This window comes from Balaenoptera acutorostrata, chromosome 10 (genome assembly GCF_949987535.1).
Source record: "Balaenoptera acutorostrata chromosome 10, mBalAcu1.1, whole genome shotgun sequence".
In the NCBI taxonomy this organism is placed as follows: Eukaryota; Metazoa; Chordata; class Mammalia; order Artiodactyla; family Balaenopteridae; genus Balaenoptera; species Balaenoptera acutorostrata.
Genome location: NC_080073.1, coordinates 25,719,157 through 25,741,219, shown reverse-complemented (window position 1 = coordinate 25,741,219; position 22,063 = coordinate 25,719,157). Strand labels below are relative to the sequence as shown.

Sequence of the window (22,063 nt, the reverse complement as noted above, 5' to 3'; positions counted from 1 at the left end):
AGTAGAGACTCAATTACCTCCCGAATTCTTCCTGACTCTTAGATTCTGGGTGTCTATGAAGCTGGTACGAGAAGCCAGGAGCTATTTGTGAACATACAATGATGCTCAACAAATATAAGGTCAGTTGCTTTTTCCTCCCAACAGCTCTTGGGTTTTATATTATCAGAGAGTCATGACTGTAACAACTTAACATTTAATTTTGAAAAAGTTCATTAGAAAATCTGCTACAGAGTACGGTAGCAAATTTTTTTAAAAAAGGATTTTTACTTTTCTTAAAATATGAACAAAACTAACTCAAAGAGACAAGGCGCCAAAAGAAAAATAATTCATTAACAGGCTAGCAATATACTTTCTGTTTAAGCCACAACTCATATCATTCACCAATTATTTCATTTCTTGTTTCCTGACACTTTTGAGATGAGGGGTATATGTATTGTTTCCATGTTATAGGAAGGGAAACAGCATATATTTTCCTCAAGTCAAAGGGAATGTTAGAACAATTCCGTCCAGAACTTGGGTATCTGGCTGCCTGCTGACTCTGCCTTAGAACTGGTGCTCCAACATCATATGCTCGTACACCAGCATTCGCTACTACACTTTGGGCAGTTTAATATCTCTAAGTCAAACACAGGGACACAATAATATCTACCTTGTGGGGATTATAAAGATTAAGGGAGATAACGTAAATGAAAGCTCCTAGAACAATGTCAACAACATGGTTTTTGCAGGGGGAGATGTTTGTTAACTGTGAATTGAGACTTCTCTATAGCTTAAAATATTTTGGTTTTGCTACTCAAAATTCCTACTTTCCTTAAAATGTCAATTTTATAAACTGGCTATCTAAAAGGGGTTTATAAACTCTTTTGGGGAAAGGAATTAACAGGAAATTAATTATATTTCTTTAAACAGTATATTCTTGTTAGCCACATTTTGGGGGGAAATGTTAATCTGTTAATCACACAGGGACTTCCCTGGTGGTGCAGAGGTTAAAAATCTGCCTGCCAGTGCAGGGGACACAGGCTCGATCCCTGGTCCGGGAAGATCCCAAATGCCGTGGAGCAACTAAGCCTGTGCACCACAACTTCTGAGCCTGTGCTCTACAACCAGCGTGCCGCAATTACTGAGCCCGCGTGCTGCAACTGCTGAAGCCCAAGCACCTAGAGCCCCTGCTCCGCAACAAGAGAGAAGCCACTGCAATGAGAAGCCCGCGCACCGCAACGAAGAGTAGCCCCTGCTCTCCGCAAGTAGAGAAAGCCCACGCGCAGCAACGAAGACCCAAAGCAGACAAAGAAAAAAAAAAAGAAAAAAAAATCACACAAACTCTTGCCCTTTGAATACATTTCTATCTCTGTAACTTTCCCCATTCCATTCTCTGGGGCAGGAATAGCTGCCCCATTGAAATGCCACCCTATTCCTCACTGTGAAATCTACACCTCCTATTTATAGGTTTCAAGTAATTTACCAGATTTCATGTAGAACAAACAAATGAAAATCCCCCAAAGATTCTGTTAAAATAAATTTGGGGAAACTGAGTTAAACGAAATCAACACTTTAATATAGGACTTGTCAGAGCCTTTACTTCATGCCATTTGGCCTTGGCACTCCAAGCATGGCTAGACTAGGAAAAATTTTTTTAAATCACTGGATTACAAAACTCTTTTTTTCCCCCATGGACCATTCTCTTGGAATCAGTGTTAGAGCCCTGTACTTTGGGAAATGCTGGTGAAATCAGTAGTTTTCAAACCTAGTTCCAAGAAATCCTTGAGTTTCATGAAGGTGTTTCAGAAATCAAAGGACAGAGAGGCAGCTGACTAACTAAGCAGGACTCTGATCTGCCACAAGGGCTTAACTGAAAGTCATGCCTCTTTTATTCTCTAAATATTGGGCATCTGACGATATTTCCTTTGGAGAAAAAAAAAGGGGTGTGCTCTTAAAATATGCTTGAAAATATTTGCATTATATGTGGAATTGGATTAGAGATACCTCTATATATGCATCTTGCTTTACGCCTATTATACTACACTGCACATAAAGTGCCTTAAAAAAACATTTGGTGAATGGAAAAGCTTGCTTAATAGATGATGTTATCTCTAAATAAACTTAACATCTGACATGCAGATTGATACACAGCTGTATTATACTAAGGACATCTTTTGAGAAAATTATTTCAAAAGGATATAGTATGAGTAATTTAATCATTCTAGAAAGAAAAGAAGGCAGATCAAAAACCAGAATAATTTTGAATAAATTTATACTGTTTTGCCCCATGTTCTAACCAGGCTCTGGCTCTAAAGAACAAAAAGGAAAAGCCAATTTCATAACGACCAGACACTTAGTGAACATAATTAGGAAATAGTTTCTTCTCTGTATCTTTGTTCATTTTTTCCCCTAAAAGAGGGATAGCTCTGTTCCAGAGGCTAATATCTAAAGGACAACCTTAGATACAACTAAAATCAGGAATGATCTGGGTTTGGGAAAATCGTGCGGGCCACAGCAATGTTGGAGGACCCTACTAAACAAAGATGTTGTGTCAGGTAAGTTCTCTGGGCTGATAAACCCTCTGCTTTACTGGAGGGGGTAGAAAGGCCCCCTTTTTTCCACTTTGCAGTAGGAAAGGAGCATATTAGACCTTGCCTAGAAAACCTGTACAGTTAAACCAAAGAGACGCATGAGCTATGGCTGAAGAGGGTGCACTGTATTTATTTAGCTTCCCGAAGTCAAAGTCATTTCTGCCAGCTACATTCCAAGCTTTTCAACCCTGCAATCTCAACTAGGATTCAAGAAGCGTCTTACACCCTCTAAAGTCAAGTGAATGCTCACTGATGTGAAGGAACAAAAGTTTCAGGTCACTCCAAATTAAAGGAAAATATGGAGAAGAAACGTACACATGGCCCAGTTCATGGGCTATTGTAAAAGCTGTACTCAGTCCACTATCTTCACTGATAGAGCAGCTTCTGTAGGGATCACAAATGGTTCCCAGTTCAGCCAGACCTATTAGAAGAGGAAAAAAAAACCCACAAGGATTTACTTTAAAAAGCATTTGTGGCTTGGAAGAAAAACATGTCATCAACTGTTATAACCAGAGAGGATACGCACAGTAGACTCACCTAAGGTATCACATTTGTCATGAGCTCTGCAGATATCCTGTCTGAAAGCAAAGCAGACTTAGGGTCTTGACACCAAAGAGTAAACGTCAATACAAGCAAACACGTTAGAATCTTCCAGGTATTCACAACATCACCACTTTAGGGGGGTGGGGGGGGGGAGGGTATTGGTTTTACAAAAAGCAGACTAACAGAGCCCCGGGATTTGCAACTCAAAAAAGTTTAGGAATCACTGGCTTACAGATGAAAAGCTACATTGAGAGGTCTCCTTCTGCCACAGGGGTAGCCAAGGGCAAGTGAAAACCTTTCCGTCCAGGATTCTTCCTCATACTTTGAAGCAAGTGATTCTAGTTTCTGAAGAACATTCTGAGAAGGCTCTAAATGCCTTTCATTTAAGTTGATCTAAGAGCAAGTGTCTGTGACCATATCAAAGGTGACCGATGGGAGACACACTAGGCCAGCAGACCTCTTTGCTGCCCTGCATTTTAAATATTTTAAATATTTTTGAGCTAGAAGCTACCATTTAAAAACTGGGAGATTTCACATTTTCCAAAAAAAGTATCCTTATTTCTGGTTTCTTACAGAATCACAAAAGCTGGCAACATTGGACTTAGATCCTGCATGGTAACGAGCTCAATGGGAATGGCAGCTGCCCGCTCTGTACAGGTGTTTACTTTCAGACCTGCCTAACACATTTATTGCCTACTTGGCGGCGATGGGTTACTGGTTCTCAACCGGGGGTTATTCTGCCCTCCTCCACCACACACCCTCAGAGGGCATGTGGCAACATCTGGACAACACTTCTGGCTGTTACAGTTAAGAGGAGGGAGAGTTACCGGCAGGTAGTAGGCAGAGAGCAAGGATGCTGCTAAACATCCTGCTGGGCACAGGGCAGTCCCCGCAGCACAGGATTATCTGATCCAAAACGTCAGTAGTGCTGAGGTTGAAAAACCCTGGGCTAGGGGCTGGCTACCAGGAACATAATGACCTCATCCCATCAACGTGACCAGAAACTAAAAGACTGGAGGAATAGACATCCATATACCTCGTTACAAGAACTGCTGTATCATGCTGGATTCCACCTGGATGGTTCTTTGAATGCTGCCACTGGCAAAAGTTTTTTAACGTTGTCTGGGCATTAAAAGATATGGAAGGTCCTTCCTAAATACAGAAAAGAAGTATGGTTGGTCCATTGCACCAATACCAATTAGAGATGCCATTTCGGATACAGAGAGAAGAAAGAAGAAAAAAACTTTATTACCTGTTCATTATGAATCACAACTAAGTTCACAATTACAATATTAATTAAATTTCCAATACTTGGGTCTTTATAGATAGAGGCTACCTGCAACCGAGATAAATTTTTCAAAGTTAATTGTGAACTCCGTGTAAGCAATAAGCAATTCACTTCTTATGCTGGGCTCCACCTCTTTATATGGTTCATGCAACATATGCATTTTGGAGTTGTGAATTTTCATTCACTCAACAAACATTTCTTAAAAGTCTCTTTGTAAAATTCATAGACGGCAGCTTTATACAGTAATGAATGCAAACAAATTTAAAGTTCAAGGTGTTTTCCAAGGAAACTGCATTGCCATGTAACTTAGCAGTTCTTTGTGCCAGAACACTGGATGTTAACTTTTGATCAAACTTTTTCATCCCAGTTGAAGCTGGATTGCCTTTTATGGAATCTCACATGGACCACATAGTTGTTAATACTGCTGTTGTACCAACCATTTGTGTTCTCCACAACCTGGTAACCTGGTTTTTTTTTTTTTTTTTTTGGTTTGTTTTCATTATTATTGTTAATTATGAGAGCTAACATCCATTGAATGCTTACTGTGGACTAGATCCTTGCTGAAAACTGCACAGCAACATTCTGGGCTAGGTGTGACTATAATCTTTGCTCAACAAATGAGGAAACTGAGGCTCAGAGAAGTTAAGCAACTTGTCCAAGACTAAACAGCCAGCAGTGAGTAGCAGAGCCAGAATTCTCAGCCAAGGTCAATTTGACACTGAGTCCATGCCTGTCATCAAAATCCTTAACAGTTCTGAATTTATGCGTTAGAAATGGAGTTGAGTCTATGCAAGCCCTGACTAGGTTTTCCTTTCCCTCCTCCAGGACAGGAGAGGGCTGGGGGACAGGAGAGGGCTGGGGCACATGGGACTGAGCTTGAGGAAGGTGGGGTGAGGGAGAGTGGGGAGGGGAGGCAGGTGGGGTAGGGGTTGGGGAACACAGGGGGGATGGTTCACAGCAGTGCAGGGAAACACAAGGAGAACCACAGGCCACAGAGAAGGAAGGAGAAATTCTAAGTCAGTGTTCCAAAATGGCTGCTTTTCATATTCATTGGGGGAATTTAATAAAAGTAGATTCCCATTCAAATAAACTAGAATCAATCTATTAATAGGAATGCTATGCTTAGGCTTAAAATGAATGAAGGCAGAGCACATGGGCTATTATGGAACAATCTCCAGTATTTCAAGAAAACAGCAATATGTAACACCGTGTATGAGAATGCGCCATCTCTGAAAAAAAAAGTGTATCCATACGTATTTGCTTAAGAAATGCCCAGAGTTGCCTTGTCCAACATGGTAGCCACGTGTCACGTGGCCACTGAGCACTTGAAATGTGGCTTGTCCGAATTGAGATGTGCTCTGAGTGTGAAACACATACTGGGTTTTAAAGACTTAGTACGGAAAACAGTCTCGTTAATAATTTTGTAAATGATAACATTTAGATATAAAACAAAATACATGATTAAAATTAATTTTACCTGTTTCTTTTGTGTGTGTGTGTGCTAACAGAAAATTTTAAATTACATGTATCTATGTTTAAAAAAAATTACGTATGTGGCTTGCATTATATTTCTATTGGGCAGTGCTGGTTAGAAACATGGGCAAATAAACTTGTCACAGTGGTTGCCTCTGGGAAGGGGCCTGGGAGCCTGGGTGGGGAAAGGCACTTCAGCTTTCTCACTAGTCTTTGGATCCGCTTGATTTGTTTTTCAATCATGCAAATTTATTACTTTTTCAATTCAAAATGGGAGTAGAAAAATTCAAAATGGGAGTGAGAGATTCCTAAGACTCACCCCAGAGCTACTTAATTGGAATCCCGGGGAGGGGGATAGAGACGTTTTACAAAGCTCCACCAGGGCTTCTGATTCACAACCAGCATCCAAAAGTCTTACTGGCGACCCACACCTGGCTGTGCACATTCACGTGTCAAAGGGCACTGGTTTTGGGAAGTGGACAAGCTGAGGGTCACATGCAGTCCCTAAGCCACTTTACTGGCTTTACATGACCATGGGCAAGCAACCCAACTCCTCTGAGGCTCAGTTTTCTTAACAACAAAATGAGAATGACAATTTACCTAGCAGAGTTGCCAGGAGGATTAGAAATGATGCCTTTTAAGTAAGAAGCACATTGTCTAACACAGAATAAACACTCACTATTGATGCCCATTACTGTCATTGTCTAATCTTATGTTATCTTCAGTCACTTGCCTGAATCGTTGAAATGCCAGCCCCGAATGGTTCTCCAAAGCACTGGGTGGAAACCCATATTCCCCAACGGCACATTTAGGGACATCATAAATCACCTCCTTTTGAATGTACTTACAATTGACATTAAAGTTAAAATATAGTGTTGAAGGTTTGCTCCATGGTACACAACCATTCTGTTGTCTGCCACCACCATCACTTCTACAAACCGTGGATAGGATAAAAACCGTTTTGTTCTCCTGTGGGTCCTCTTTTCCCTTGTGCTGTCCGTCTTGTTCCCATAGGCAGAAAGCGCCCTTTTGGTTAAGCTGCTTTTTAATGCTGCCACGTCATCAGCCAGGCTACTCCTCTCTCCCCACTGTCTCGTCCTCGTTTTCCTCTTGTCCTTCCTGTGACTATTTCTGTGTTCTGTAACAAATCCGATGGCATGCATTACATTTTGAGCCACATCTACTTCATATTAAGAATTTAATTTGACACATCTTAAAATGACGCCTCTGTCGTCAAATTACATACAAAATCAAGTTCTACACGCTGTGGACTCTCCGGGTGAAACTATCTGCCCTCTCATCTAAATGACTAAGGACTTGAAATTAGCTTTTCTGGAAGCTTCCATAAATGCTCACTTAAGGTATTAGAAAATCAGGCCTGAGTTTAGGGGAAACAATTGCGTATACTTTTCATTCGGGAACAAAAGTCTGGCTGGGGTTTAAGTGGTTTGTATTCATTGTTCTTTGCCATACATGGAGTAAGGGCCAACAGCACAGCTATAGAGCTCTAGAGAATGGAAATGGAAACGTTTCATGTACACCACTTTTCATATTCAATGAGATACAGTATAAAGGGGCCTAAGAGGTGGGCAAGCTAATAGACAGTACAAAGGAACTACAGAAAATGAATGACAAGGTATTATTCTCTTACCGTATTCAATCACTGTAATGCATGAAATGTAAGAATAGAATCAATGCTGTTCAATGCTTCCAAATTTTTAATTAATTTGTTTCAGGGCTCAGTTGAGGAAGTAGATTCCACTCAGGGAGTATGAATAGGTAGTTGGGACTGTGATATATAATGCCAGATGAGGTCTCCTCATTTCTGACTCTAGCCAAGGTACCTCTTGGATGCTACACAAGCTTGCAGCTCACAGTGCGGTGCGTGGGCCAGCAGCATTGGCAACTCCTGGAAGCTTGTTAAGAATACAGACTCACTGGCCCCACCCGAGACCTGATACATCAGAATCCACGTTTTAACAAAGATCTCTAAGTGATTCATATTCATGTTAAAGTTCTGACAAGCACTAGTCTCCAACTTGGTTTGAAGCTCGTGTTGCTGGTGAAAATATTCAATTTCAAAGCCATCAACCACACAATAAACAGAATGAGCATAAAAGTGCCTGCTAAAATATGCTTTGAGTAAAAACAGAATTTAATCAGTTATCTTGCCTATCAAATCATAAATGTGTTTCAGAGTTTTAATGCCAAGAGTCTGTTGCCCAAACAGGCAACAGAATTGCACAACTAAGAAATATGCTTTCCTAAGACACAAGAAATAGAATTTATTACACCAGTAATAACAACAACAACAAAGTTATAAACTCTGAGTGGTTTCATATTTGAAGGGCTCAAATATTTAACCATTATAACCTATTGCTAAAACAATCAATTTAGGCCAGGATGTGTATTTTGCTCAAGTTGAGTGTTTTAGTGGTTGTTAAAATAGTGAAATCAGTCCAAATTGCCAAACAAGTTATATGTGGTACAGCTATAGATAACATGACTAGCCCCTAAGCCTGGTACGCAGCAGGATTCAACATTAGACTATTTTTCCTCCAGTCTCTCTTTCAAGAGTATTCATACATGTACACCCATGCCACACAGGTACTTGGGCTGTCATTCCATTTTTAAATCACTAGTGATTACAGAATGGATACTAGACAAGCACCTACTTCATGCCAGATATTGAACTAGGCTCTTTTACATATGTTATCTCATAATTCTTCTCAGGCTGAGAAAATTACCTCTATTTTACAGATGAGGAAAATAAGTCTCATAGAGATTGAGCAACTTGTCCAATGTCACATACAGGATGTGGTGGTATCAGGAATCAGGCATGGATTTGATCAACACCCTGAACAGTGCTCTTTCTATCAGGCAAAACTGCTCAAGAGCTAAGGACTGAAATGGGCTCATGGTTTGGTTGACAGTTTCTAAACTGAGCCTGAACTGGAAAAAAGACAGTGCCTGGTGGATATTTTCAGAAACACTAGCTTTTAACAACAGGTGTACAGAAGCCACGTTGAAAATTGCATTTTTTAAAATACATTAAAATGTGTTACTTATTTTGTGAAATAATACCCTTCATGGCTTTTGTAAATATTTTAATATAACTTATTATAATCAGTAAAGTTTCAAAGGTTTTAAAGTCTCTGTTGTTTTTCTATTCTCCATTTCATTATTTCTGCTCTAATCTTTATTCTTAGTTTTCTCTTCTTTTACAAGTGTCTTAAAGTGGAAGGTTACATTATTGACTTGAGATCTTCTTTCTTAATAGAGGCATTTAAGACACAGCTATAAATTTCCCTCTAAGCCATGCTTTAGCTGCAACCCATAACTTTTGACATGTTGTCTCTTCATTTTCATTTATCTCAAAGTATTTTCCAACTTCTCCTTTGGTTATTCAGGAGTGTGCTATTTACTTTCCAAATATATTTGAGTTTCCCATTTCTCTGTTATTGATTTCCAATTTACTGTAGTCAGAGGAGATACTCTGCAATACTTCTATGCTTTTAAATTTACTGATATTTGTTTCATGGCCTAGCATATGGTTTGGAGAATGTTCCATGTGTTCTCCAGAAGAATTTGTGCTCTGCTGTTGTTAGATAGAGTGTTCTACAGATATCTGTTAGGTATAGTTGGTTTACAATGTTGTTCAAGTTTTCTATTTATTGGTTAATCTTCTGCTTAGCTTTCTACCCACTACTGAAAGTACAGTATTGAAAGTTTCCATCTATTATTGTTGATTTTTTTATTTCTCCCTTCATTTCTGTCCGTTTTTGCCTCACGTATTTTGGTGCTCTGGTATAAGATGAATATTTGTTTATAACTGCTAAGTATTCCTGTGAAATGACCCTTTATCACTATAAAACATTTTGATAAACTTTATCAATAAAGTGAAGTAACCCAGTCACAAAAGACCACATATTTTATGATTCCAGTCATATAAAATGTCCAGAATAGGCAAATCTATAAAGACAGAGTAGATTAGTTGCTTAGGGCTGGAGGTGGAGTGGGGACATGGGGGGAGGCATTGATAGCTAATGGGTTCAAGGTTTCTTTTTCAAGTTATAAAAAGGTTCTAATATCGACTGTGATGATGGTTGCACATAGCTGTGAATACACCAAAAAACCACTGGACACTTTAAATGGATGAACAGTATGGCATGTGAATTATATCTTAATAAAGCTGTTAAAAAAAGGAAATACGTCACTTAGTTTGTGAAAAGCAGATAATCTTTACTTATTGTCTTCCATAAATATTTTGACTTATCAGGTTAATTTAGGGAAAAGCATAACCGCAATGAGAAAAACACTGAGGAAACGTTATATAGAAGCCACTCTTTGGACCATTCAGGGGAATCATCTCATCAGAGGGGACTTGGGCATGGGAAAACCTGAGGATAAATCAAGGCACTAATTGGAAAAAAGGTACACTTATTTAAGTAGCAAAGTTGAAGAAATTAAGGCATTAATCACTGAAAGAGATTTCTAACAGAGAACAGTGGTAACAGAGAACAACCCATGTAAATTCTAATATACCTGGAAGACATTTCATTCACAGCTAATCTGTGTGTCAAAGAAACAATTCAGTATGCTTTACGTGGTATAAAAATGCAGGAATAAAATTACTTCTTCAGAATCAAAAGCAACATCTTCTAATACATACGTCCCAGTCTTTTAACCATCTGACCTTTTATCCTAATGAGTTAGAATAATATTTATTGACCTAATTAGCCCAACTAATTTCTACCACATTAACCATTTTAGCAAGCAGTTTTGAATTTGACATTACAAAGAGTAAGAGCTTTAAAGATTCAAATATTCGCTGTGACTACAAATGCAGGAACACTTACTGACCATGGAAAAAACAGACACTATGACTGATACATCTACTCAACTCTCTTGCCTCTGAATAGAAATTGTTAATATCAGAGAACAATTTCTACCAAGGGACACACATTGTTAGGATAAAAAGAAAGTCATTCACATTTCTCTTTAGTGACCTTTTAGCATAATGGAATTGAGACTAGTATTTGAAATGTGAAAGGTCACTTTCCTAATAGTTTTATCAAAATGAGCTACACAACGAAATTTCACCCTTATAGAAAGCACAGTATGAATGGTCTGTGTATTTTTGCTCTTCATTTCACCCACAGAAAGCTTTACGTTTGTTATTACTTTTTAATGAGATATAATTATGTACCATAAAATTCATACTTGCGAAGTATACAATTCAGTGGTTTTTGGTGTATTTATAGAGTTGTGTAATCATTTCTATTATCTAACTTTAGGATATTTTTATTGCCCCCAAAAGAGACCCTGTACCCATCAGCCGTCCCTCCCCATTCCCCCTTTCCCCCCACCACCCCGTCTTTCAGTAGGTGAGTCTCCGGCAATCACTAACCTATGTTTTGTACCTATGGATTCTCATTTCATACAAATGGAGTCATACACTATGTTGCTTTTTGTGTCTGGCTTCTTTCACTTAGCATAATGTTTTCTAGGTCCATCCATGTTGTAGCATGTGTCAGGACTCTATTACTTTTTATTGCCATGTAATATTTTACTCTAGAAATATACCACATTTTGTTTATTCATTCATCAATTGGTGGACGTTTGGGTTCAACAACTCAACTGAATAATGTTGCTACAAACACGCATGTACAAGTTTTTGTGTGGCCATGTTTACACTGCTCTTAGGTATTGCTGGGTTGTACGGTAAGGCTATGTTTAACATTTTGAGCAACTGCCGGATTGCTTTCCATAGTGGCTGTACCATTTTCATGCCTCTTCTTGAAGTTCAAATACGACACTTAGAAAGGAAATCATTTTTTCATGGTTTTTCTTGAAGGATTCCTCAAAAATTAATCATGTTTACTAAACTAAATAGCTTATGAGCAACCTGGCCTAGTTCAAATCTTAAAGTAGCATGTTGAACCAAAGAAGATATACAGATGGTACATAAGAGTATGAAAATTTGCATCATGTCAGATATCAAGAAAATACAGATAAAACAGCCATGATATACCAAAATCCAGAATGCTAACAACAACGAATGCTGATGAGGATTTGGAGCAACAGGAACTCTCATTCATTGCTGGTGGGAATGCAAAACAGTACAAGTCACTTTGGAAGACAGTTTGGATGTTTCTTACAAAACTAAACATACTCTTAATACACGATCCAGCAATCGTGCTCCTTGGTATTCACCCAAAGGAGCTAAAAATTTATATCTACTCAAAAAACTGTACATGAGGTGTTTATGGCAGCTTTATTCATAATTGCTAAAACTTGGAAGCAACCAGTATGTCCTTCAGTAGGTGAGTGGGTAAATAAACTGTGGTATATCTAGACAGTGGAATATTATTCAGCGCTAAAAAGAAACGAGCTATTAAGCCATGAAAAGACTTGGAGGAATCTTAAATGCATATTACTAAATGAACGAAGTCAATCTGAAAAGGCTACATACTGTATGATTCCAATTATATGACATTCTGGAAAAGGCAAAACTGTGGAGAGAGTAAAAGATCAGTGGTTGCCAGGGGTTGGGGCAACAGAGGAATGTATAGGTAGAGCACTCAGATGATTTTTAGGGCAGTGAAAATACTGTGTATGATACCATAATGATGGATACCTGTCATTATGTATACGTCCATATCCACAGAATGTACAACACCTAGAGGGAATTGTAATGTAAACTATGGACTCTGAGCGATAAAGATGCATCAATGTAGGCTCATCATTTGTAATAAATGTATCCCCTGATGAGGGATGTTGATCGTGGAGAGGCTCTGCATGTGTGGCGGCAGGGGATATATGGGAAATCTCTGTACCTTCCTCTCAAGTTTTCTGTGAACGTAAAACTGCTCTAAAAAAAACCCAGACAATTAAAAAAAGTAGCATGTGATATCTCCAAGAATCAAACGCACATTTGTATTCAGAGAAAAGTAAAATATTTTGCCACTGGAACCCTCACACATGCATGTAAACAAATTTCGGCATGTTAAAAAGCTCTAACTTGCAGTTGTGTGCTTTCTAATGCCAAGTCAAAGGCACTATAGTTATAATGCTTTATTCCAAGAACACGACTTAATGTTGACTTTTACAATTATTTTGGCCTTGAGAACTACGAAGGGCAACGGTGATGCTTACAATACTACTAACAGCCACTGTTCTAAGATACTGTGCTCTGAAGAAAGCAAGCTTCAAGGTCTATGTGACCTTGGGCAAATAACTGACTTTTTCTCACCCTCATTTCTTCCACTTATAAAGCTGAGTAAGAACAGTACCTCTTCCAAGGAGTTGTTTTGAGAAGCAACTAGAGATCATGCATATAAAGTATGCAGCACAAAGGAAGCAACCAATAAATGTTTTTCTTTTTCTATTTTTTACCAGTTATAAAGTCATGTAGTGAGTTCGAACTAAAAGGAACCATTTAAGGGAGAGAGACTATTCTTCTGAAAAACAATTTTCTGGCTTAAAATCATTTTAAAGATAAGCTGTTTACACCCTTAAATGACCTTTTCTGAATTACTTCTCTTGGCCTCAGTTTCCTGACCTCTTAAATGGGTATATAAATAGGTGTTTCCACCTTAAGGCTCTTTTGAGAATTAAATAAGAAAGTGTGTAGAAAATTCCTTGTAAATTATAAACTGAATTTTAAAATATTATTTTTTGCACCTATTTTGTGCAAGGCACTGGCTAAGTTGAAATAAACAACAGCAACAACAAAACAGAAGTAAAACTTGGGGCCGATCTTTAAAAAGAAAGTATCATAAAAATTTAAGATGGTATCAATATTAAAAAACCTGACAGCTAAAAACTTAAACAACTTTTGCTTATTTACTGATAAGAATGTTTTAAATGAGCTTCATTTCACGTTACCATGCAACAAAATGCATACAACATTACTAAATAACTGGAATTATTTTAGAAAATAACATCCGGGCCTGGTTATTCTGCAGTTACTCATTGAGTGTTTCCTACCCACTGGGGTTGAGCTAAGGAGATTCGCATGTTAACTTTAACAGTTGGGAAGTTAATTATTGCTCTCTATGTTTATAAGGTTTATCAAAATTTAACTGAATTTTCCTTAAGGCACTGAGCCACCTTGTGACCTCATGGTCTAAGTGGGCAGGGAAATCACAGCACAGGACCAAAGGGAAGACTGGCGAGCAAGGATTTTAGCAAGTCCCCTTTCTGCTCCTCCAGGACTTGACAGCCAGAAGGAAGTGGACAGGGAGTTGGTAGTGGTTTCACACTTGGATTCTGGAGCCAGACCAGCCCTGGTTCACGTTCCTGCCCTAGCGCTGCTGTAGCTGCCCTTTCTTGGGCAATTTCCTATCTTAAAGGCTCAGTTTTCTCATCTGTAAAATGAGGATACTAACAGCATGTACTTTAAAGGGTAACTGTGAGGGTTAAAAGAGATAATACGTAAAATGCCCGTGGCACAGAGCACAGTGCACAGGAAAGACCCATTAAATATTTAATGCGATAAGGATTTTTAGTTGTTATTGCTTTACTAGTAGTATGCAAAACTGCCCCTCTTTATGAATTAGAATGTTGACGTCAGGGTTTCTCAAACAAAACCATTCTATTTTTGAAAGAATCTTCTAAAGAAAAGGAGAGAGGGAGGGGAGGAAGGAAGGAAAGTCATAAAGACCAGCCCCTGTTCCCTCGGAACTTCCAATCTAGGTTAAGAGGCACATGCAGATTGACGTGGGAAGACCTAGTCAGAGATGTAATTAGATGGAAAGAAATGCCACAAATACTTCCGCATTGCAACTGGCTCCAAAGGCCGATAACATACAGGAAACAAAACATGGAAGCCGATGGCAGCTCCTGGCCCTCTATTCTAGTCCCATCTAAGATCTGCCCTCAAAGAGTTACTCAATGAAGCCTTCAAGTGGGGACCCCAAGGGATGAGAGTCACAGTCTACTGGGATCAGAGGAAGATGGGTAAACAACCACAATATGGGGGTGGGTGGGAAGAGATAAAACATAAAAACGAAAATAGCCACAAAACCAATGAATGTTCTAGTAAAGAACAATGTGTTTCCAGAAACCGGGTGGGGAAGGAACTAAGGGAAGGAATTCTTCTGTGTATATAAAGGTCTAAAGTGTATGAATGAAAATCACCAAGGTTTAATTTTTTTTAGGGGTCCTCCATTTGATAGCCTGAAAAACAACAGTGAATCCCTAGATACTCAGGAGAGTCACGTCCCCAAGCCCATTTCTCTGGACAAACTGTTAGCTTTTGGGGGGGGGGGGAGGGGAAGTGGCATGCCCAGCATCTAACAGTGCTCCACGGACAACACCGTTGGGACATGGGTGCAAAGGGCAGTGGTGGGAGAGATTTCCTTTTTAGCTGGGCAGAACCTTTATAGACAGTGTTTCCCCAGGAGTGGTTTACAGAACGTTTGTCCCAGAAGATATTTCCGAAAACAAATCAAGTGGGTTTGCCAAATGCTTTACACAGCATTCACATCTGGGACTTTCTGCACACACATTAACATTTTAAGAGCTCTGAGAAGTCTTGCAGGAGAGAAACCAGTCTACATTTTGTTCATCCATGGAATCGGGAAACTTATGGGATCTTGGCCAATTTATGAGGGGACTGAAAAGTCCCTGGAAAGAGAACAAGATGAAGAGGAGTTTGTTGATGGGTTTTCCTTTCAGGGACAGAAGGAGATGCCACTGGGAGACAACAATGGAGAAGCTTCTTGTCGTTCAAGGGGCTGTGATGGGTGACAGGTGGCGGGTAGCGGGAGGCGTGTTTGAGGGTCATCACACCACCTTCCAAGGGGTGGGTGCCTCTAGCTACCTGCGGAGGTAAATTGGCTGACTCAGGTGTGCAAGCTGGGACACTTGCCCCAAAGGCCCTGCCGCACGCTCCCTCATTCAACATCCTGCAGCTCCTTCAACTGCACGCGGTAACTGCTGTGACGATGTGACGATGATACTGCTACGATAATACTGGCTGACGTTTGTTTTACGCTTTCCTCTGTGCCAGGCACTCTTCGAAGAACTTTACATGGATTAACCTGATTATTCCTCACAGGGACTATTAGAATAATAGACAGGGACTATTATCTCCATTTCATAGATGAGGAAACTGAGGCACCCTTGAAATAACTTGCGAAATTATTGAAAGCACATCTATTTGAAATAGTATAAAATGCTGAACATACCTGGGCCTGTATTTTACTGAGAAATTGTTTGGTTTTGCTATTAACAGCCTGCAAAATACCCCTCAGGAAATGCTGGTTTTGACTCATTCCATCTCTTAGCAGTAAGGGGAGATGGGCTCCTTCTGCCCAGCGGGATCCCAGCTGCCCATAATCACCCTGCATTGTCTGCAGCCTGCTTTTGATGGCTGCTTCACAGGCCCCTTTGCAACATGGCTTGGGATCTTCCAGACCAGCACTCTCCAGGAGGAATAAAATGTGAGACCCACATGGAAGTAAGAATTTCTAGTAGCCAAATTTTAAAAAGTCAAAAGAAACAGATGAAACTAATTTTAAGGATATATTCTATTTACCCTAATACATGCAAAATATTATCCTTTCAACATGCAGCACCAGCCCCATTTCTAGGGCTCAGGAGCCAAATGGGGCTACTGGCTGTGGTACAGGGCGGTGCATTCAGGAGGCACTATGATGTGCTGATAAGAGTTTGAGAGTCAGGGAGATCTGTGTTCAAATCCCAGCATCTGTGCATTCAATCTGTGGGACCTTGGCCAGGTCACTGAAGCCCTCTGTGCCTCAGTTTCCTCATCTGTGAAATGGAGATAATAATGGTTCTTCCTTAATAGGGTGGTGGGAAGGGCTAAGTGACTTAATACACAGAAAGTGCTGAAATAGGGCCTGGGGCAGAGTAAGCGCTCTAGGGGTACTGGCTGTGGCAACTCAACTAAAGATGAGCAGCCTTTTAAGGCTGCCGGAATAAAGGGGCTCCTGCTATCTGCCATTTCACTGCAGCTCTTGGGTGGCCCTGTGATGCCTGTGGCGGGTCTAGGTATCGCTCCCGTATCAGAGATTAAAGAGCACTTGGGCTGGAGCCCTTTAAAAAGGCTTCTAACCAATTCCTAGGGAGTATATCTCCCACGTTCCTTTGATACACAAGTCTCCCAGCTTACAGGCAACTGAGGACGAGTTTACACACCAGGCCTGCAGTAGAAACCCTTCTTCATCCTGATGTCCCTGTTCTGGCCACCATGATCATGAGTGGTTGCAGGGACACACTGTACTCTGGCCACAGGCTGAACTCACCAGGGACCCTCCCAACCACAGGCCAACATCTTGCAGCACCCTGGCCCAGCTCAGATATTTAGCTGCTGTACATTCAGCTCTTGCTCTGACAACTTACTCCCTTAAGTGAATTAGAAGCCTAATATCTTTCTCTAAAGTCTTGATGTAACTTCTTAAACGATCTCACTAGTTTATTCTTAGCTATCCTTCCACTTAAAATAAAGCCAGTAGCACTCGCAAAACCTCATCTGAATTGCACTTTTGAACATACCCCTTGCAGGCACCATCCACGGGCAGCTCTTTCTTGATTTCCAGCCTGGAGTGAACACAGGAGCGGGAACCAAGAGGTCTGTGTTCACGGCTCACTTTTCCATTCGTTTTAGCTCTAAGATTACAAATTCCTTCAGAACTCTGACCCTCGATCCTCTTATCCACAGAGACAGGGACTCGCAGTTCTCTAAAGTTCCTTCCAGTATTGAAAAATGATGGGTTCTTATATTTTATGAGTGAAAAATGCCAAAAAATGAAGTCCTAAGATTCAGAAAGGGCAAACCCAACAGTCTCCTCTCTTGGCCACTTAGAGAGGGTATCAAAGAAATCACCAAACGGTACGCAGGGTGGGCAGGTAGGAGACAGAATAACTGCCACGGAGAAAGACCAACAGGAAAGAAGTGACCTATGGCTGATGTTAAAAAACATCAAGGAAGGTGCGATACATGTATCTCCAGTACTCACTGCAAAGTGTTTATTTTGGACCTGCTAAAATAGGTAATAGTTTCTGAAAACTATTTCTATACCCTAATTTGACTTGTTACAGTGGAATAGCATCAAACGTGAGGATTAGGAAAATAGGCCTAAAAGGAAAAAAACTAACACATAACCAAAGTTACCTTTGGAAAACCATTATATTGCCCACAAAGCACAGCATAGGAACACTGGGGAATAATACAGTCATGTCTCCCATTCCTATTCCCCCAAGAGCATGTGGTCATGGAGGGCTGAGTCTTGCACTACTAACTTCTATATGTGTCTCTGTCTCACTGTCCTTTGGTTTTCTCTCCTGTGTGCATACATGTGCAATAGAACATAGCTGCATTCTTAGGAACTGACAGCTTCCTTTGTAACTATTCTCATCCATAAGCCAAGAGGAACCCGTTCCTATCATTAACTACACGGGCTTGAAACTGAAAGTTGTGTTTCCAGATACCAAATAGAAATAAAAACAACACTATCCCTTTCTGTTGGCACAGACAATGGCTTTGAATAACCAGACCTAAGTAAGTCTTTCCTAGTCCATGTCTCTGTACCTGTGTCTTGGACAAACACTAAACTTCACTCTCTACTATGCTCTCCTGCAGTGTCATCCTGTGACAGCATGAAATCCACAGGACATGAAATGTTTGCAATAAAAAAAGGAAACCATGTATGAAATAAGTGTCTGCAAGTGAAGAGAATGAAAAGACAAGCCGCAGTCTGGGAGAAAGTGTTTGCAAACTACATATTTGATAAAGGGCTTATATCAGAATACAGTATAAAGTACTCTCAAACTTCAATAATATGAAAACAAACATTTCAATTTTTTAAAAATGGAACAGATCTGAACAGACACTTCACCAAAGAAAATACATGGACGGCGAATAGGCACATCATTAGTCATTAGGGAAACATAAATTAAAACTGCTACGAGATACCACTACACATCTATTAGAATGGCTAAAATTAAAAAATAAAACCAAACAAACAAAATATTGGTGATACCAAGTGCTGGCAAAGATGCAGTAGACCTTTTATACCCTGCTGCTGGGACTACAAAATGGTACGGTCACTTTGAAAAGGAGATGGGCAGTTTCTTATAAGGTTAAACATATGCTTACCACATAACCCAGATATCTCACTTCTAGGTATTTACCCAACTGAAAACGTATGTTCACCCCAAAATCTGCATGCGAATGTTTACAGTGGTTTTATTTGTAATTGCCAAAACTTTATCCCTCAACTGGGTAAACAAATTGTGGTCTACCCACACAATGGAACACTATTCAGCAATAAAAAGGGATGAATTACTGATACAGGCAACAGTGTGGATGAACCTCAAATGCACCATGCTTAATGATTCTATTTATATGACATTCTGGAGAAAGCCGAACTATAGAGACAGAAAATGGGGGCTGCCACAAAGCACAGCAGGAATCATTCTCTATCCTGACTGTGATCATCGTTACCTGACTGTATGCCAAAACTTGCAGAATTATACACGAGAAAAGATGACTGTTTCTGCATGTAAATTATACCTTAACAGAAAAAAATGGAAGAAAATACTAGAAAATATTATGGAAAATAAAAAGATTTGTAAAATATTAAAATAAAATCTCAGCAGAAAAATTCTGAGGTCCAGCACATGAACTTGAACTTTTTCCACACACCACAGGCTAAGTGCATTCTCAACACCCCACTCTAATTCCAATGTCACGTGAGAGATGAGGAATCAATAAAAAATGAACATTTGCCCCTTGTTTAATTTTACTCCCTCTCAGAGTCCAGCACCCACATGAATACACCACCACATGTTGCATTTCCTCCTGCTCCTTTTTTGTGATATGCGGAACACTTCGTACTTATTAGTGAGTTGCAGTTGTACAGAATGTCCATGCAGAAGTCTGGGCCAGACACGAGCAGACTTTGGTTACCCGTAAATAGCTACAATAATGATCCTATAATAATCTGATTATCACAAAGGACCTAACTTTGGCAGATGCAAATTTAAAAATGTACACCTCCAATTACATCTCAATAAAACTGAAAGAAACAAAAAATTTAAACCTCAATTATATGAGTAAATAGCACTTTATTAAATGAACGGGTTTAGATGAAGAGAACGCTCATATGAAGAGAACCGAGAGATTCTCCAATGTCTTACTTCAAAAACCTGCTCAGGTGAAGATCTGAAAGCCCTCAGATTAACTCCAAGTACCTCCTGCCACTGGCAGCCTGTACATCTGATGGCAGCCCTCTGTCCTAGCCTTCTGCCATTTCTTACATCCCTTCCTTAGAAGACATGCATCTTAACCTGTTTCAGGAGGTTACTGGGAAGATGAACAAACTAGCCAGTATCTGTCTGATCCTTTTCCTTGGGGCACTGAATGGATTTTTGAAGCAAGGAAAACAAACCACCCAGATTTGATGACAGGTGACAGGGAAAGCCCCTGATTTGGGATCAAGGTAAAGCAGGTCACCCTCGGGCTATCTGTGGATCCAGAATCTTATCAAAAGGCTGGTGGGAGGGGACAGGAAAGCACATCATACATCACGGAGATTAATTTCACATCCAAATCTAACTTGACGTTTGACATTCCCAACTGCAAACTGGCTCTTCTGGGCTTCAAAACACAGGTGAGTGAAATTCCTGAATGGTAGCTAAGGTAGGCTCAGTGAATATTGTAAACTGAGGATCTTTCTACTGGTAGCTTTGAAAAAAAAAAAGAAGGCTATCAAGGTACTCCAGACAAAGAGTCAAAAACCAACCTAACACACTGCCTTTTGTGCTCAAGGAAATTACTCTGATAAGTGGCTCATTCCTGGTTGCTTTGTTCTTGTTATGTGCTCTGGGTTTGGGGGCTGACCCTGCTCTTCCAAACTTGTGCAAATGCACCCTGACCTTATGATAAAGATGAATCAAGGAGTAAAAGAAATGGAAAGGAAAAAAAGGGCCATAGGGAGCATAACTAAATGTAGATGGAAAATAGCGATTTTAACAACAACAGAAATGACAACAAAGTGACAAGTTCCTTAAGAGACCTAACAGTCAATCGCAACGTGTGGACCTTGTTTAGATCATCATCTAAACAAATGGACTGTAAAAAGGCATTTGGGGACAATCGGGAAAATTGTAACATAGATACTGTTTAGGTGATACGGAGTAATTACTGTTGATTCTGCTCACCCTGACAAATACTACTACAGTTTTGTTAGAAAATATCCTCATTTTTCAGAAGTGGATATTGGAGTACCTAGAAAATGTCATGATACCTGTGTTTACTTTAAAATACTCCAACAAAAAGGAAAAATAAGACGCAAATGTGGAAAAAAAATCTTTGTCATCATTAAATGTAGATGGTGCATGCTGGTGCTTCATTTTACTGCTGCCTCTACTTTTGTGTGTTTGAAGATGTCTGTAATAAAACACTTTTTAAAAAACATGATGAAAAGTTTTAAAAAATTAGATGAGAACAGTTCCTGTATTAGAAGTTTCTTTTTTACACTCCTTTGTCAATTTTTTTGGAGTGTTGCACCATTGATACGAATGTTAAAGCAAAAGAAAAGCAATTATTTTAATATAAATGCCACAAGAAAGATAAAGGTGAAGAAATAAGCTCAAGAATTCAGTTATTTAAAACAGCGCTTTTCTAGAAATTTACAGAGGATTTTAGAGGTCACTGTTTTTATTGACTATTAGACATAAAGTCCGTCGAAAAATATAAAAAAGGGAAAAAAGGTATAAAGATGGATGAGGAACAGAAAGAGGTAAATGAAAAGAAATTAAGCCAAAACAATAAACCCCAAATGGCAGAATCCATCTTTAAAGAGTCCACTCGGTCCTGGGTTTGAGGGCCAGCTGTTTCCCTTACACACTGTGGACAAGTTCATTCACATCGCTGAGCTCAGTTTTCTCATCTGTAAAATGGGAATAACTGGCACGTCTTCCTCCCTGGAATATGCTCCAGGAGTAAATGGAAAAACTCATAATGTGCTTTCACATTGACCAGCACATGGTTCCTTCAATGTGGCCTGTTCTTAGGCTACAAAGCTGAGGGGAAGGATCTGAGGAGAGAAAAAGACTGTGGGAAAATGGCAGCACGCTGGCCTCTCACACAGATCACTAATTAGCCCCCAACTACCAGACCTGCTTACATCCAGGCAGGACTACAAGGGCAGGC

The 22,063-nt window shown here is 39.8% G+C and overlaps 1 protein-coding gene across 1 annotated transcript in view; it reads right to left on the bottom strand.

The window, feature by feature from the left end:
- The window catches only part of ADAMTS9 (ADAM metallopeptidase with thrombospondin type 1 motif 9), a 170,017-nt gene that overhangs the window by 135,568 nt on the left and 12,386 nt on the right, over window positions 1-22,063 (bottom strand). The window contains exons 4-8 of the mRNA XM_007192397.2: window positions 6,723-7,012; window positions 4,366-4,449; window positions 4,150-4,265; window positions 3,108-3,148; window positions 2,886-2,991 (exon numbers count right to left, since the gene is read on the bottom strand). Coding sequence (XP_007192459.2) covers window positions 2,886-2,991; window positions 3,108-3,148; window positions 4,150-4,265; window positions 4,366-4,449; window positions 6,723-7,012 — 637 coding nt within the window. The remainder of the gene's footprint in view (window positions 1-2,885; window positions 2,992-3,107; window positions 3,149-4,149; window positions 4,266-4,365; window positions 4,450-6,722; window positions 7,013-22,063) is intronic.